At 56.9% G+C, this 15,601-nt stretch overlaps 1 protein-coding gene across 1 annotated transcript; it reads left to right on the top strand.

The window, feature by feature from the left end:
• The first annotated feature begins 1,754 nt into the window (after positions 1–1,754).
• Positions 1,755–13,788, top strand: LOC112995521 (TBC1 domain family member 24-like). The gene is made up of 7 exons (XM_026120543.2): positions 1,755–1,935; positions 4,710–5,745; positions 6,055–6,213; positions 9,623–9,686; positions 11,461–11,556; positions 12,232–12,511; positions 13,505–13,788. Exons 1-7 carry the CDS (start codon positions 1,803–1,805, stop codon positions 13,648–13,650), a joined length of 1,914 nt encoding a protein of 637 aa, XP_025976328.2. The 5' UTR covers positions 1,755–1,802; the 3' UTR covers positions 13,651–13,788.
• The last annotated feature ends 1,813 nt before the right edge of the window (positions 13,789–15,601 follow it).

Here is a 15,601-nt window from a genome sequence, read left to right as displayed (position 1 = left end):
GTGGAAAGTGATGCCGCTGGCCTTTGCTTTTGAAAAACAAGGAAATGCTTCATACTTTTTTAATTTCACATGTACGCAGCCACTGTGCAACACATTCACCTGCAGCTCGTCGGGGTAGCGACTGTCTCTCTGCGCAGTTTGCACCACGCTTGGCACAGAGGAGCTGCAATCTGTCTGGGGCATCTATATTGCTACTGCAATAATAATAATGTTATGGCCCGGTTAAAATGCGCTGAAACCGCAGGGCGTCCTGCCGTCCTTTAAGGCGATGGGGAAACACAGGAAACTTTCAGCCGAAACTGTGCCAGGGAAGTGCTTTTGTGCACAGGGTTGCAAAACAACTGGGGTTGAGGAGCCTGGAAAATTGGAAAACAGAGCAAGGGCAAGCACGGGGCAGGCGGTAACCCCGGGCGTTCGGTGCTGGGTGCTGGCAGAAGGAAGCCTGGGTCAGGAGCAAAGCCTTGTGCCCTGCCAGGGAGATTTCCCGGGAAACAGGACTCTCTGCTTCCCTGGTAAGCAAACAAGACTGCCTAAAAAAATTAAGTAGCCATAGCTCTACTCCTTAGAAAAACAACCTGCAGGGCCCCAAATTTTAGCAGGCTGTTTGGAGCCTGGAGGAGCAATAATCACGTAGTGAAAGCCCCTTTTTGATCCTCCCTGGAAGCGCAAAAGATGCAGCAAGGTGCAAAAAACCCGCTCAGCCGAAGGGACTAAAGGAACAAGTGTTCAATCCTGCAACTTGGTCTGGTTTCCTTTCTTTTTTCCCATTTTTTTCGGACCAACTGAACAGTGCCTGCGGCGCTGTGGACACCGGGCACACGGCCTTCGCCACCCCTGCGCCAGGCGACGAGTGTCGGTGATGCCCCGCGGCCCCTCGCGCCCGGGCAGCCGCCAGCCCCGGGGACGGGGCTCCTCTCGCCGGCCCTCGCTGTACGTGTGCCCGCAGCGGCAGTGGCGGCCCGGCTCCCTCCTGCGTGGCCCCGGCCGGCGGCCGCCATGAAACATTCATGGCTTCAGCTGTGCCGCTTGTCTGCACGCGCCACCGCCTCTGCAGCTTTCCTTTCTTCCCCCATTAAAAACTCATGAAACGGCCGTGCGTTCACTCTTAATTCGCTCCCATCCCCGCAGGCCGCTCCGGGGCCTCGGAGGCAGCGCGCCGGGCATCTCCTGCGAGCGCGGCTTCGGCCTTCCTCCCGTGCGAGGCCTCCTCCGGCGCCCCGGGCGCGGGGGTTCACGGGGCCCCCATGGCTCCCCCATGGCTCCCCCCTCGCCTCGAGCCGCACGCGGGGGCCGCGAGCCCCTTCGCTCATCCCGGCCCACCGCCCGTCGCGCCCCGCGGCCCCGCTCGCCGGCTGCCTCCCCGGCGCCCGCCGCTCGCGCGCTTGGCTTTGGCGCTCTCCGGGCCCCGCGCGGTCCGGCGGGAAGCGGCTGCCAGCCCACGCGCCCTGTTTACGCTGCCGCGGTTCAAGGACGGGCAGCGGCCGGGCGCGCGGTCCGCCGCCCCTTGGCACGCGTGCCGCCCTGCCCCGTGCCGCCCGAGCGGGGAGCGAGTCCAAAACCGGGGGGATAAAGTTTATCCTTGGCAAGGAGGCGGGCGTGAGGTTAGCGACGGTGGTGCTGTTTGATGGCGCTCTCCCCGCGGGGTGTTTACGTCCCTCCCGGCGCAGAGGCGGGCGGGCAGGGGCGACGGGAGCCGCTCCACCCCACGTGCTGTTTACACCAAATAAATGTCCCCCGCGCGCCGGGCTGGCGCTGACCTTTAAAGCGCGGCGGGCGACGGCGGCGGCAGGGAGCCGGGGCCAATGCTGCAGGTGGGGCTGGGCTTGTCCCCCGGCCCCGGCGGGGCACCCGGGGCCTTCGGCGCTGACGAGGCGCCCGGCGGTTTGGGGGCAGCCCCGATGGGCCCCGAGGGCGACGGCGTGGGCACCGCGCAAGGTGAGTGGGCGCCGGCGGGCCGGGGCCTCCCCGCGGGGCGGTTCGGGCCGGCTGTGGGTGCTGCGCAGGGGGTGCAGCCCTCCTCTCCGGGGGGACGCGTCCCCAGCCCGGCACCGTTAGCCAGCCGGGCTCAGCCCCCGCCATCTCGTGCATGGCAGGACGCTAGGGGTGCAGCCTGACTGTGCCGCAGCTACGCGTGCAAGGGGAATTTGGAAATTGCTGCAGCGCTTAGAGGAGCAAATAACCCTGCTTGCACTCAGATGCTCATTTTAGCCTGGTTTCCACCGGCTATAAGCCTATGTGACCATCCTGGGTTCCTCTCTGTGACACCCCCCCCCCCCCCCGGTCCCAACAATTTTTCACCTGTTGGCCAGCTCCAGGTGGGCAGAGATCCTCCAGGCATTCAGATATTTTTTCGTCTAAAAATGTCCTGACACAAGGCACGCAGCTGGAAGGGAGATGCTAGGTGAGCCCCTGCCAGGGAAAGGCTGCAGGAGCTCTGCCCGTAGCAGGCACCGGTAGAGCCCGACAGCAGAGTCCTTGTACCTGACCCGTCCCGGGGAAAAGCTCCCCTGGGATTTGCGTTGGCCAGGAGAAGCTGTAGGTTGCATTAATTCCCCCGCTCATGGGACTGTCTGCTTAAAGCAAGGAGTCAGGCTGAGCCAGGAACTGGCTAAAACTGCTGCTTTCTTCCTGAACCAGAATTGAACCCGACCTGCCAGTTTTGCTGAACCTGAGCAGGGGCCAAACTGAACCAGAATAACTTGAGCCACAGCCGGACTCAACCTGGAAGAAACCCAAAATCCCAGCCTGACTCCCCACCCCCGCCACGCTGCCTCCCCCTACTTGCCGCACTCATGGTCGGGGCTGTGCTGTCCCGGCGGCAGGTCCCCCTTGGTCCAAAGCAGCGAGGTTTAGCTTTGAGCAAATCCCCAAGTAGCGAATCCAGACTCTCCATCCTCCCCGACTAACTCCGCGGGGCTGAGCGCATCCAGCATAAATACATTAGAGAATTAATGCCTTCTGCTAATTGACTTTATCCTTGCCAATTAATAACAGTCTAGCAGAACTCACCCACCCGGAGACAATTAATATTGAGTTGAGCAGGATTCGGAGCTGAGCTCTCTCGTAACCCCAGGGAAAAAATGGCCCGCGTTTGCTCTCTAGGAGGAGCTCAAACTCTGCTCTTCCCCCCTGCGCGAGGACGGCAGCTTGCACGTCCCTGCCCGAGTGCGGAGCGCGAGAGGCTCCTCACAGCACCCCCGGAGGGGATTTCGGTCTCCAGGTGGCTTTTCAAGCCATCTCCAGCCCCCATGTGCGGTCTGCTAGATGGGTCTCTCCAGGTGCATCAGGTCACATAGAGGAGGGGAGCCCTTTGCACCCCACAGACCTCTCCCCACACCCCCAGGGAGCCCCCTCTTGCTGCAGCACCACCTCATGCATCCAAACTGCCTTGGAAGAAGGTTGCACAGTCCTGCCTGCTCCGGTACCCGAGTGGTCTGAGGGTGGGAGAAAGCTGAGTTTTCCCAGCCTTGTGTGTCAGCCCCTGGCACAAGCAGTGGGACACAGGGATCTCCAGATGTTTGCAGGAGCCAGTGAGAGTGGGGATAAATGGCTGAGGTTGGTTTTGTGTGCTCCACCCATGCTCATGGTGGGCACTAGCCCAGTGCTGGGGTACCAGACTCAGGCAAGTCATTGCCTTCCACCCCCTCCATCCTCGGCAGGACACAGGATGCCTATGATTCCCCTTGGCGGCCCATCAGGTCCTCCCTCAGCCCCTGGCCAGGGCAAATTACATTGCTGGCAGCACGTGGCCCCGCCGCCCCAGGTCCTGTAGGCCTGGACTGGGGCTGAGATGCTGTTCAGCATCAAATTGCCAGTGATACCCCAGAGCCTGATGGCCCTTGATGGCCCTGTAATGCTGCTGTCCCACGGTGGTCCCCTGGGGACAGGGACTGCATCCTCGCTGCCCATCTCAGCAAGTCACAGGCTGGGAAGGGAAGCTAGGAGCTTTGTGAGGGGGTGAAAATCCTCTCCCGGAGTGGGGAAGCAGTCCAGTCACCCCTGCCGTGCCCAGCCTGGCACTTCTCTGTGCCCCCAGATAGGGGTTTCGCAACCGTTCACTACTTGCTGCCAGTTCAGTGACTAAACCAGCTGGCAGAGGGCCAGACCTGGCGCAAGGGAAGCAGCAAGCAGAGGTCGCAGCCATCGGCGAGATGCCACCCCAGCTGGGAGAGGCCGCATCCTTCACTGCCTCCCCGCAGAGCTGGCAGCAGCCGCCGGGCTCCTGCCTTGGCTGCTGCTCTGCGGGACGGACCCAGCCCTGCTCTCTCCATTGCCCCAGAGGGAGGAGGCCGTGCTCAGCACGGTTTCCCGGCACGGCTCCCTGGCAGGGTACCCCCACGTACATTCAAGAGGCAGAAATAATTTATTGCCTTCTAGCTAATGATTGAAAAGGGTGGCTTCGCGTCTGCTACTGCTGGGGGTTTAAATGCTGTGCCCAGCTGTGCCCAGTGCTGTGAGGACAGCACACCTAGGCACTGCCCCTCACCTCCAAGCCGTGTCCCCTCCAGACCAGGTCCGATATTTCAGCTGGAGCGGTAAAGGGTCTGCAGACGCGTGTGAGCAGGTGACGGCGGGGTGAGTAGCTCCAGCCAGGCGAAGCCTCCTGCAGACCTTCCCTTGACATAAAACCGAGAAGTGCCGTCAGTCAGGGTGAAACGCTGTCAGCTGGGGCGGTGAAGCGTGTCGAATGAAGGGTCTTTGTCCTACAGAAATGTTTGGCTCGTCTCCAGTCACTGTGGTGATCACGTCCGAGGCTGACGCTTGGGATATCGATGCCTCCTCTTGTCTGGGCTGTGGACGGTTTGTGGATTGGGACAGGATGCCAGACCTGGAGCAACAGGCAAATATCCCCAGCGACATCCTCACTAAGCCCAGGAAAGAGCTGAAGAAGCTGGCAAGAGAAGGCTACTGGGCGACGAGCCGTGCGCTGAGAGCTCAGGTTTACCACCAGCTCATCCAGCAGGTCGCCTGCCGGCTCGTGACTCCGGATGCTCTAGTCTACACGGATGTAGCGAGTCGGCTCTTTGGGCAGCACAGTGTGAGCTCCCATCCTTTGCCAGACTTCCTCGAAGGATGCTCCATGCCCACATACTGCCTGACCCTGGAAGGGGTCACTGCGTTGAAGAAGATCCTCATCTGCATCAGCAACCTTTTCCCTGACATAACCTACTGCCCAATCCTCCCCTCCCTGGTGGCTCTGCTGCTGCACTACAGCAAAGAGGAAGCTCAGTGTTTCGAGAACATCTCTCGTCTCATCGCCAGCACCGCCACCCACACCAGCTACATTGACCAATCTTTCCTGGCCCACCAAGCTTCCTGCATGACTTTTGGGGATCTGGCCAACAAGCACTGCCCAGCAGCTCACAAACTGATAGCCAGCACCTCTGAGAATGTCTTTGAGGTCTACTCCGAATGGTTATCGTGGCTCTTCCATGACCTCCCCTTCAATTATGCCATCCGCATATTTGATGTCTACCTGCTGGAGGGGCAGAAGGTCCTCTACCGCATTGCTTTGGCCTTGTTGAAGCAGTACAGGCTCTCGGTGACCTCCACAGAGCTGGAGGGAATTGACATCAAGACAGACCTGCACGCTTTCGTGCAGAACATTGGTGAGCACATGACTGTCGACAAACTCTTAGAGAGAGCGTTTGGCATCAGGCTGTTCTCCCGCAAGGAAATCTGGCTTCTCCAGATGGCCAACAGGAAGGCGTTAATGGAGAGAGGCATAACCATGGTGCAGAGCAGGTAAGACGGCCTATCGGTTTGCCAGCACAGGCAGATGATGCTCTTGGGGCTAAGCAAGTAAACCAGGAGTTACAGTGGAGATAAACACAAGGGGAGCATCAAGGAGCTCCCTTGGTTTGGCTCTGCTACATGCCTTTCAGACACTCGTGTGGTTAAGGGGTACCATACAATTAGGGATAACAACGCTAAAAGAAAGCTCATGATGCAGAAGGCACAAGGAAACCTGATTTGTGGGGGCTGCACCCATAAAAGCCCACGGGCCCCTGAGGCACCCTGACTCGGCAGTAATGGGCATCCTCCCTCGCACAGGCAAGCCTTCCACCTGGCTGTGGACATGCAGAATTTCAACTCCAGCATTGTAACAGCGCAGGAGATGCGCATCATCTGGTCCTGGATCCCGGAGCGGTTCTCCCTCTACCCCCCACTGCTGCTCTTCTCCACCTTGGAAGACGGGTGCAGCCTGCAGAGGTAAAGCGCTATCCGCGAGTCAAGTCAGGTTAGACGGGCCAGGCATAAAACTGGGTAAAGGCTGGCACACTGGTGGCATCGAAAGGAGCCCTTACAACACATCGTATTTATGGGGTGCATTTGAGGTCTCCTGGGGACTCTGCTGGCTGCAGCAGGGAGGCCCATGTCTGCCTGGCACCACTAAGGGAACAAAACCCTTTTCCTCGAGATCATGAGCCTGGGAGTAGCCCAGTTCCTTGCTGGCACTGCCAGCAGCCTCCACACTGGCCCCGCAGCATCTTGCACCCCATCCTGACGTCCCTGCGTGCTGTGCTGGGCCAAGCACTCTGCAATCAGCCAGACCCAGCCAGCTCGCTGTCCCCAGTGCTCCTGCTCCATCAGGGCAGCACAGAGCCAAGGGCAGCTGCTGGATGCTGCGATCAGTGCTGCAGCTCAAAAATGAGCTGGAAAAAGAGTTTTCAATTGATTTCCCAATCCATGGAACAGCAAAACCCTTCCAGTGAGCAGATGTTACCTTTGCATGAATATTTTCAGGCAGGAAACCCAAACGTGCTCCTCATAAGGAGCATGTTAAGCTGAGAAGCAGCATAGGCAGAGCAGGCAGAGCTCAGGTGTCGGGTGCATCCCGCAGTGGGGAGGCATCCAACCCTCTGAACTCAAGCTAAGAAAGCCCAAGTGTCGTCATCAATGCCCAAACCGGCAAAAGAAAGACCAGCCTCAGCGCTGGGGCTTCTCCAGCTGCCCTGAAGGGCACTTCCCTTTCTTTGCTCATCCCAGTGTCTTGCTGGCCGTCACCTCCCAGCTCCCCCCTTTCTGCAAGTGCTCTCCCTCCTTGCCTGGATGGGACATGCGCTGCCCTCGGGCTGCCTTCTCGAGCCACAGGCTGGCATACCTGCCAGCGCTGGCAGCTCCCACCTGAAAAGCCACCACAGATGCTTCATCGGCCTTGCCCAGCTTGCATGGGATGAGTGCTAGCTCCCCTCTGTCCCCACTGACATCCAGGTGCTGTGTCAGTTCAGACAGCGTTAAGCTGAGCCTAGGCGACACTTTCCTGCACTGCTCCACAGCCTGCGCAAGTGCAGCACAAGGAGCAGCTGTGGGGACTGCCACTCTCCACCTCAAGCCCCTCACTGGCCTTTAACAATCCTTCCCTCCTCCCCAGCAACTGAGCCGCACTTGCTCTCAATGCCCCAGCAGGTAGACTACATGATATTTTCTACTTTGCGGTCTTGAGAGGGTCCTTTAATAGTCAAGACCCATTTTGCACCTTGGTATTGCTCCCTGTGTCCCCTCACTGTCTGGGCAGGAGGGACATCTCCTTCACGTGGGAGGTGATGCACACAGGAGCCACCCTGGCGAGTGGCGGAGGTCAGATGTAACAGCAAGTGATTCAAGGGGAGGCTGGGCATCCCTCTCTGCAGTAAGCAGGATCCACCCCTCTTCCCTCACCCCAGCTGTGCTGGCGAAAAGCAGGAGCATCTGTATCAAATCAAACAAACTGCAGTGAAATGCTGGGGGCAGACTCAGGCCCTGCCTACCTGATGCTCCTCATCAGCGCAGGTGCTGTTTTACCCCTGCCAAACCCCACTCAAACAGCACTTTTAGATCAGTCTGCCAAATCCAGGGTGTCTCCATATCAGCAAAAAAGGCCACCCAAAGTTCTTGAAGCAGGAGCGATGGGGCTGATCCTGGCTCCCAGCACCACTGGGAACCATGCAATGGTCCTGTGACACCCACTGCCGCAGTCGTGGAGCAACGGGCACAGGAGCAAGCGGAGATGTCCCTGCGATGCTCAGTGTCCGGGCATTTCTCTACTGAGAGTACTCACTGATGAGCCAGGCAGAGATGCTCGGACTGTCCGGGGAGTGGACACTGCCTGTGCCATCAACCACCCCTGCTTCTCAGGGTGGATTTCGTGGTTGGACTGGTGGGACAGTAGTCCCCTGTTAGGAACATAAGCATGCTTCTCTAGCCCATGAGAGAGAAGCAGCTGCCCCATGGCAAGGTGTCCCTGCCATATCCTGGCCAAACACAGCCCCGCTCCCCTGTGTCGCCTTCCAGCAGGCAGCAACGGGGCGCAGAGCCCAGGTGTTTGGAGGGTGGGAGTCAGGCAAGGTCCTGGGCTCCTAACAGATAAGAAATGCACCCAGACTGAAAGAAAGCTTCCTTGGTGAACTACCCCCATCAAGTATCCCCACCCTAGCCTGGTGCAGAGGGTAAGACGGGAGGATTTTATATTTGGATTTATCTGAGAAATTACCTGCTTCATCGAGCAAAAATGATGACTCGAGAAGGCCCATAATAAGCCAACTCCCCCACTTGCTGCACAAACACCAGAGCTGCCCGAGCTAAATGATTAAGTGTTTCTGCCACTGTCCTTTTACGAGCTCACTCAGGCAGGCTGCTCAACATAACAATCATCCCAGAAAAGCAGTGACTGTTCTCAACTATCCTTTATAGCTTCATGTCACATACAGTGTGCAGAACAGGTTATTTCAACCCCTAACCAAAGAGCACTTTCCCCCCACTAGAATAAGCTAGACCGGAGGATTTCCACTCCAGACGAGAGCAACCCTGGGTTGCAAATGCCCTGCAACACAGACCCCGCACCCTCTGATACCCCAGCCTGGGCTTCGGGGGATGCTGCTTGAGCATTGCACCCTCTGATACCCCAGCCTGGGCTTCAGGGGAAGCTGCTTGAGCATTGCACCCTCTGATACCCCAGCCTGGGCTTCGGGGGATGCTGCTTGAGCATTGCACCCTCTGATACCCCAGCCTGGGCTTCAGGGGAAGCTGCTTGAGCATTGCACCCTCTGATACCCCAGCCTGGGCTTCAGGGGATGCTGCTTGAGCATTGCACCCTCTGATGCCCCAGCCTGGGCTTCGGGGGATGCTGCTTGAGCATTGCACCCTCTGATACCCCAGCCTGGGCTTCGGGGGATGCTGCTTGGGCCTGGGGAGATGCAGCACTGCGGAAGGGAGAGGTGATCCTATGCACAAGTGAACAGGGCATCCCCCATCCCCTGTCCATGGTCAGCAGAAGATGCCCTGCCAGCCTGCCTGGGGCTGCGATCTTCCCCACCATGCGATGGGGCAGCTCAGGCTTGGGCCACTACACACAAATAAGCCCAACTGGGTGATAAATTCCCTGTGTCACACTACTAACACAGCCAAGGCCACGACTGATGCTGCCAGGAAGACAGCAGACTCAGCTGTGCCTGGGCAGAGCAGTGGGCAGGGACAAGTCCTCCATGTCACCTTGGTCACAGGCTGATGCCCGGCAGGCCATGCTTGTACCAAGCCAAGTTAGAAATGCTGCCACCACGTCTGTGAGGCAGCGATTCCCACTCCGGCAGCACCTCCCGGTCTCAGACTCACACCAACCCAGTCTCCCTGCTCATCTCTGCAGGTTTTACTCACGCTGTGAAGGTTATGAACCGACCGTGCTGCTCATAAAAACAACAGAGGAAGAGGTAAGTATTTCCCAGGCAGAGTAGGGGGCTGGGAGTGGGGGTGCTGGCATGGGGAAGGAGGCCTGCCCCCAGCAGCACTTCTTGGAGCAGCGGTGGAGTGGCGAGGTCCTCCTCCTCCCACGCTGCAGCTCACTCTGCCCCAGAGTCTGCCCTAGAGACCAAAATCCACACACACGGCCACAGTGCGTGCTCCCGCCAGCTTCCCGACGGCCCTTGGAGCCAAGCAATAAATTCAGCAAGCTCCAGACGACAGAGGCACCAGGTGCAGCAGCCAGCGCAGCATCAGGAGGGGAACAAGCAGCTTGGCAGGTTTTGCAAGGTGAAACCAGCTCGCTCCCAAACTCTGCAGCACCCAGGGCACACAGGAGCATGCCTGAAGGGTGCTGCTGGGGGTAAGCAGAGGATAGGACAGAGAGATGGAGAGAGGCTATGAGAGATACTTTTTTTGCTGCAAATATACATTGCCTGAAGTGTTTACTCAGCAGACTTCCCTGAAGCCAGCAGATGCTTTGCCTGAGCAAAGTCTTGCTTTAATTATATTAAATGCAAGAATCTCTCCTTGATTTCAATAGCAGCCACACAAGGGAAATGGAAGAGAAATAAGGACAGCTTCTACAATACAAATAGTCGTGAAATAACTGCAAAAATACCCAAGTCAGGCCTCTTTCCAGGGACTCAGAGCGGTTCATAAACCCGTATTATATCTCTCCACTCTTCATCAAATGGCAGAAACAAGTTCTGTAAATTGTTCAGGCATCCTAAAGATTTATTGGCCTACAAGTCCTGATTTCCCCAGGCCTGACACTTCAGCGTGGCAAGGAGATAAACACTCTGCCCTCTTCCAGGGCTTTGCACATGCTATGAAAGGTAACTTACGAAACCCTGCTACCTACGCCTTTTAGCTCATTTTATTCCTTATTTAGTACCAAGGGCAGATTTGATTTCCCACCCTTCAGTAGGTCTCCTCCAGCCATGGTCAAGTGAAGGACACCCGCACCAGGGTTGGCCTGACCGCGGATGGAAGAGCTGGACAAAACATCTGGAGAGCGATGTCCGATCCTCTCCCTGGGACTGGTTAAAACCCCTGTAGGTAACAAAAATGTGTTACCTGAGTCTTTACCATTTTTAAATGCCTTTTCCTAAAGACTCATAAGACAAGCAACCACCTCTCCAGCAGCCATGGGCACTGCTGGGGACAAGTGACTCCTAGACCTCAGTGTAGAGCGTGTTCCAGCAATGAAATATAATAGTGTTAAAATAATCCCTTGAGCCCCCCAGTTAGTCCTTTCCATCACTGGGAGTCAGATTTTGGCTGCTCAGAGCCAGGGCACATCTCTAGCCCTGGGGCACAAGGCACAGGTTCCTCCCATGCAGCCCAAATGGACAGCCTCATCCTGCCCATGCAAAACGCTATCGTCCCCATGCTGGGCACTGCCTGGAGCCCACCCGTGCCAGGAACGTGCCAGCACTGCGAAACTGGCCCTGCTCAGTCAACTAGCGAGTGGCTTGGCGCAACTCTCCAATAGCAAAATGCCACCAACCCACTTAGTCGTTGAAGGCAAGCAATGGTCCTGGACACATGCACACAGCAGCGGTGTGGGAACAGGCTGTTCCTGTCTAAACTCTTCTCAATGCAGGATTTTGCTTGCATGTCAAAATTTAGCTCTCAGGTTCCCCAAAGGGCTGGAGCATCTGCAGCTTGCTCTGGTCCAGGCCTCCTCCTCTTGCCGACTCCCCAGCAGCCGCTCACTGCTCCCTGTGCTCTCTCCCAAAGGTGTGCGGGGCATTTCTCTCCTCCGACTGGAGCGAAAGGAAAAAGAGTGGGGCGACATCGGGCTTTTTCGGGACAGGGGAGTGCTTCGTGTTCACTGTAAGTCATGTTTTATTTAGGGATTTATACTTACAAGCTTGTGTGTGATTACTTTCTCCTTCGCCCCTCTGACAGCTCAGGGCACGGTGGTTATACACCGCTGCGCGTAGCAGCAGGCATCGAGCCGCTTCCTTTACCTGGTCCCACCGCTGCCCCTGAGCTCTGCTAAGAGGCAGCAGCACAGACATCGCTGTGCTGGATCAAAAAACAGGAGAACTAACTCCTGTGTTGGGTGAGCCTGTGTGGCCTGAGCCCCTGGAGCAAAGTGCAGTAACTCTGGATAGGCCTTGGAGCATCCTACCGCGAGCAGGGAGGGTTTCTGCCATGTTCGCATGGGGCAGCTCCTGCGTGAAGCAATCCCCAGACAGCCCTGGGGCAGAGGGAGCAGGGCAGATCTGCCTGAAAAATCCCAGGGGCAAAGTCCAGCATCCGTCAGGCAGTGTGGGTGGCACAGGTTTCTCTGCCCCAGCAGTGCCTGGCGTGGACAAAACCAGCCTCTTGGCCATCACCTCCACCAGAGCAGTCCTGGCACTGCCAAGATGCCTTGTCCCTTCACTGACCCAGGACCGGGCCTGGCGTGTAGCGTTTGGCCCCCAACCTGCCTCGCCAAGCAGTGCTGGCTTTCATGAGCAGCAAAGAGAGGACAGGGCTCACCGGGTTTCTCCTGCTCTCCAGGTGCGCCCCGAGATGGAGAGGTACGAGTGGGTGTTCATCAAGAAGCCGGAGCTGGCCAAAGCAGTGCCACGCTCGCGCCAGCGCTCGCCTTCCCCCTCTCCCACCTCCCTCCTCAGCTCTTCTCCAGACAGCCCGGGCACCAGCTCCAACCACCTCACCGTGCCCTCGCCGCAGAGGACGAGAGGCCGCCTCTCCCCCTTTCTGGCCATTAGGCATTTCCTCCTGCCTTCCAAAACAGCCTCCATGTTCATGGCCGGGTCTCGGGAAGGAATCATTATTGGTAAGTATCAAACGAGAGGCACCCTCGCATGATCCCCTGCTCCTCGCATGCTGCCCAACACATTGCTGCTTCGGCTGGGAAGGGCTTTGCTCCGGATCAAAAATCTGATCTGCCCTGATGCCCCCTTGCACGCGAAGACCTCCTGTCTTGGGTTAAGTAACCAAAGCTCAGGGGAGATGGATCAGCCCCCTCTTCCTGTCAAGGATGCCCCTTCCGCAAGCCCCAGAGAGCAGGTCTCTGCTAGCCCAGGGGGGCACCACAGCCCAAGCTTCCCCGGGGGGTTTACACCTTTGGGGCCATTATGTCCCTGCCCTGCAAGCGTGGCCATGCAGCTCCCCCATGGCTGAGCCTGGCCCCTGCCTCCGCTTCATGCCTCCCTGCGGTGCATGGGTAGCCCCGAGATGGGGATTGAGAGGAGATGCAGGTCGGGAACAACCCAAGGAAGGGTCAGGCACGGTCACTTAGAGCAGAAGCAGCAGCCCCGCACCCCCAATGCCATCTGCTGTGTCAGGCAGGGGCCTGGAGGTTAAATCTGTGTGCCCCACCACGGTTCAGGTGGGTTTATCACAGAGGAGCACAGCGAGTAAGAAACGCCTCCCGGCACACCAGCCTCCACCTCCGCCTCGTTCCCAGCCCTCTGGAGCGGGGAGCCAGGGCAAGCCCTAGCTGCGGGGATGCAACGATCTTTTCTTGTTCTCTGGCTCTCCAACCAGTTTAATAATTTAGCTTGTGCTGCCAGGGCAACGTCTCACCCGCCTGCCTTGTACCAGCTGCCCTGCAGATAACTCTCTAGGAGCTCTGCTTCCACGCTGACATCCAGGTTAGCTGAAAGGAGAGCTCGGGCAGCATTCCCACCCCAGCTCTGTGGTGTGGCCGGAGGAAATAAAGCAGAGATGGAGGCAGTCCTTAGCAACTTGGTCGGCTGGGCTGTTCTCTCCGCTTGGGGAGCGAGGAGATGAGAGCGGATCCCAGTCATCTGGCGTGCTTTTGCAGGTGGAGGGGGAGGCCAAGCTCTGGCCCTCGACGCCGAGCTGCTCTGGGGGCGCACGGAGCACTGTGAGACGTTCGACAACCCTCCGCTCTGCCAGGAGAACTTCAAGGTGCAGCTCTTGGAAGTGTGGGGCTTTCAAAACACCTAGGCACCGTGGGGCTGGCCCCCTCGCTGCGCCGCCTGGGGAGACAGGACCCCCCGCTGCACCAGGATCACCCTCGGCCTCACCGCTACAGTCTCTGCTGGCGGTGCCGGGGATGCCTCTGTGCTCTGCAGCCCTCTGCTAGCCATCCTGCCTGTCCTCCCCTCTGTCATCGCCAGCAGCCACGGTCAGGAACAAGGGTGATGAAATGCCAGGAATTGTACTGCAGGTCCTGCCTTCGGGGGGGTTGGGCAATAGCATAAGATCCTGGCCCTCCTCCCACAAATCAAACCCAACCTGGTCCTCCAGCACTGTTCCACTTCAGGATGTTGGGGGAAAGGTGAGCTATTCTGGTGTTTTCTACATGTCTTTCACCTGTTTGTGTTTCTGGGCTCTGCAGCAAACCTGTGATACAACAGCAAAGGCATATTTGGTGGGAATTTTGAGTCTAGATGATATCCAGCACCGAGGTAGAAAGTTCACCAGAAAGACTCACCATACCCAGTTCCACTGTAGTCCCAAGCACAACGGCCGCCCTCTTGCAGCCTTTGTGGGTTACCAAGATTCACTTGGGATGATGCTCTGGTCACCATCCAACACAGTGTGCAAGACTTTGTTATTGTTCTTGGCTGAAATTGCTGACCAATAATTAGCAAAGCTCCACTTGGTGTTATATTCATCTGCAGCCAACTAGCAAACTCCCTGCCTGTGAACCTTCCTCATCATGCATGTATAAAATTGAAGATCAATATACACAGCAAAGGGTTGATACTGCAGGACTGCAAGCAGTTAACACATATGAGCCTAACCAACGTGCCCTGATTACCCGGCATCAGGATGACAGAAGACATTTTAAAATATGAAATGTGAACATATAAATGTGGCTAGTTGAGACAATGCAACCCCTGCGGGAGGACTGTATATAAACTGCATAAAGATAATTCTGGTTGCAGAATGAAAATGTGTATATGCCATGTCCATACACGTTTTCCATTTGTGGTTTTATCGTTCATGTATTCCATTTCTCAAGCTATTCAGAGCAGGAGTTACTGCTACCTCGATGCAAATGGCTCCAGAGATGGCAGGAGAACATGGAGAAGAGCAGGCACCGGTAACAAACTCACACAGTAGTCAGTTATGCAGCAGGCAACTACTTGTTGTCTTCCAAATGTGTCAAGGTGAGATAGAGAGATGAGGCCCGGGTCTCTTATTGCCTATGCCCAGCCTATGCTCACTGAGCTCCCATGAAAGAGTACAACAGAATTACTCGTTTTTCTTCATTGAAAAAGCTTTACTAAGATACTCTCAGTATTTCTTTCTTTCTGTGGTCATGCACAGGACTCTGTCCAGCTGAAAGTTTCCCATGAGAGTCCCTCTTTCTTTCCCAGAGGCTGTTTCTCTTCTCCACCCAGAGACACCCAGCAGGCACGAGATGCCTGGGAACGCAAAACCCCTCATTAGCCATCCAGCCTGACCTTCTCTCCGCAGCTGTTGGCTCAGGCTTCGGAGCGTTTCTGGGCAAGCAGGTCCCATCTAATGTATTAAAATACGAGATATTGGGATTGTATTGTGCAGGTTGTGGACATCTTTGATGCGGTGGCAGAGCCTGCGAGTGCCTTTGATGCTGTACGTGCTGTATACCTCAGCTACCTCCTGATCTGAGCTGTAAATCACGATGAATGTCAGTGTGCTTATTACATTCGGTGCCTGTAATCCAATGAGCGTCTCTGCCATTTTTAAAAGGGATGCGACAGTACTTTCTTCTCTACACTTTATTCCATTACCACATAAAGTTCAAAACTCTCAGAGAATAAAAAAAAAAGCAAGCAGCAGCAGCAAAACACACAAGCGGAGAAAGCAGAGGGGCTGGAAGGCTCGGGGGACTTGTAATGGCATATAAAGAGATCTTCCATCTCTGTCACGCCGCCACTTGACGGCACCGAGGTCAGCGGAGACC

This window comes from Dromaius novaehollandiae, chromosome 18 (assembly GCF_036370855.1).
Source record: "Dromaius novaehollandiae isolate bDroNov1 chromosome 18, bDroNov1.hap1, whole genome shotgun sequence".
NCBI lineage: Eukaryota > Metazoa > Chordata > Aves > Casuariiformes > Dromaiidae > Dromaius > Dromaius novaehollandiae.
This window is presented reverse-complemented; position numbering and strand designations above follow the sequence as displayed.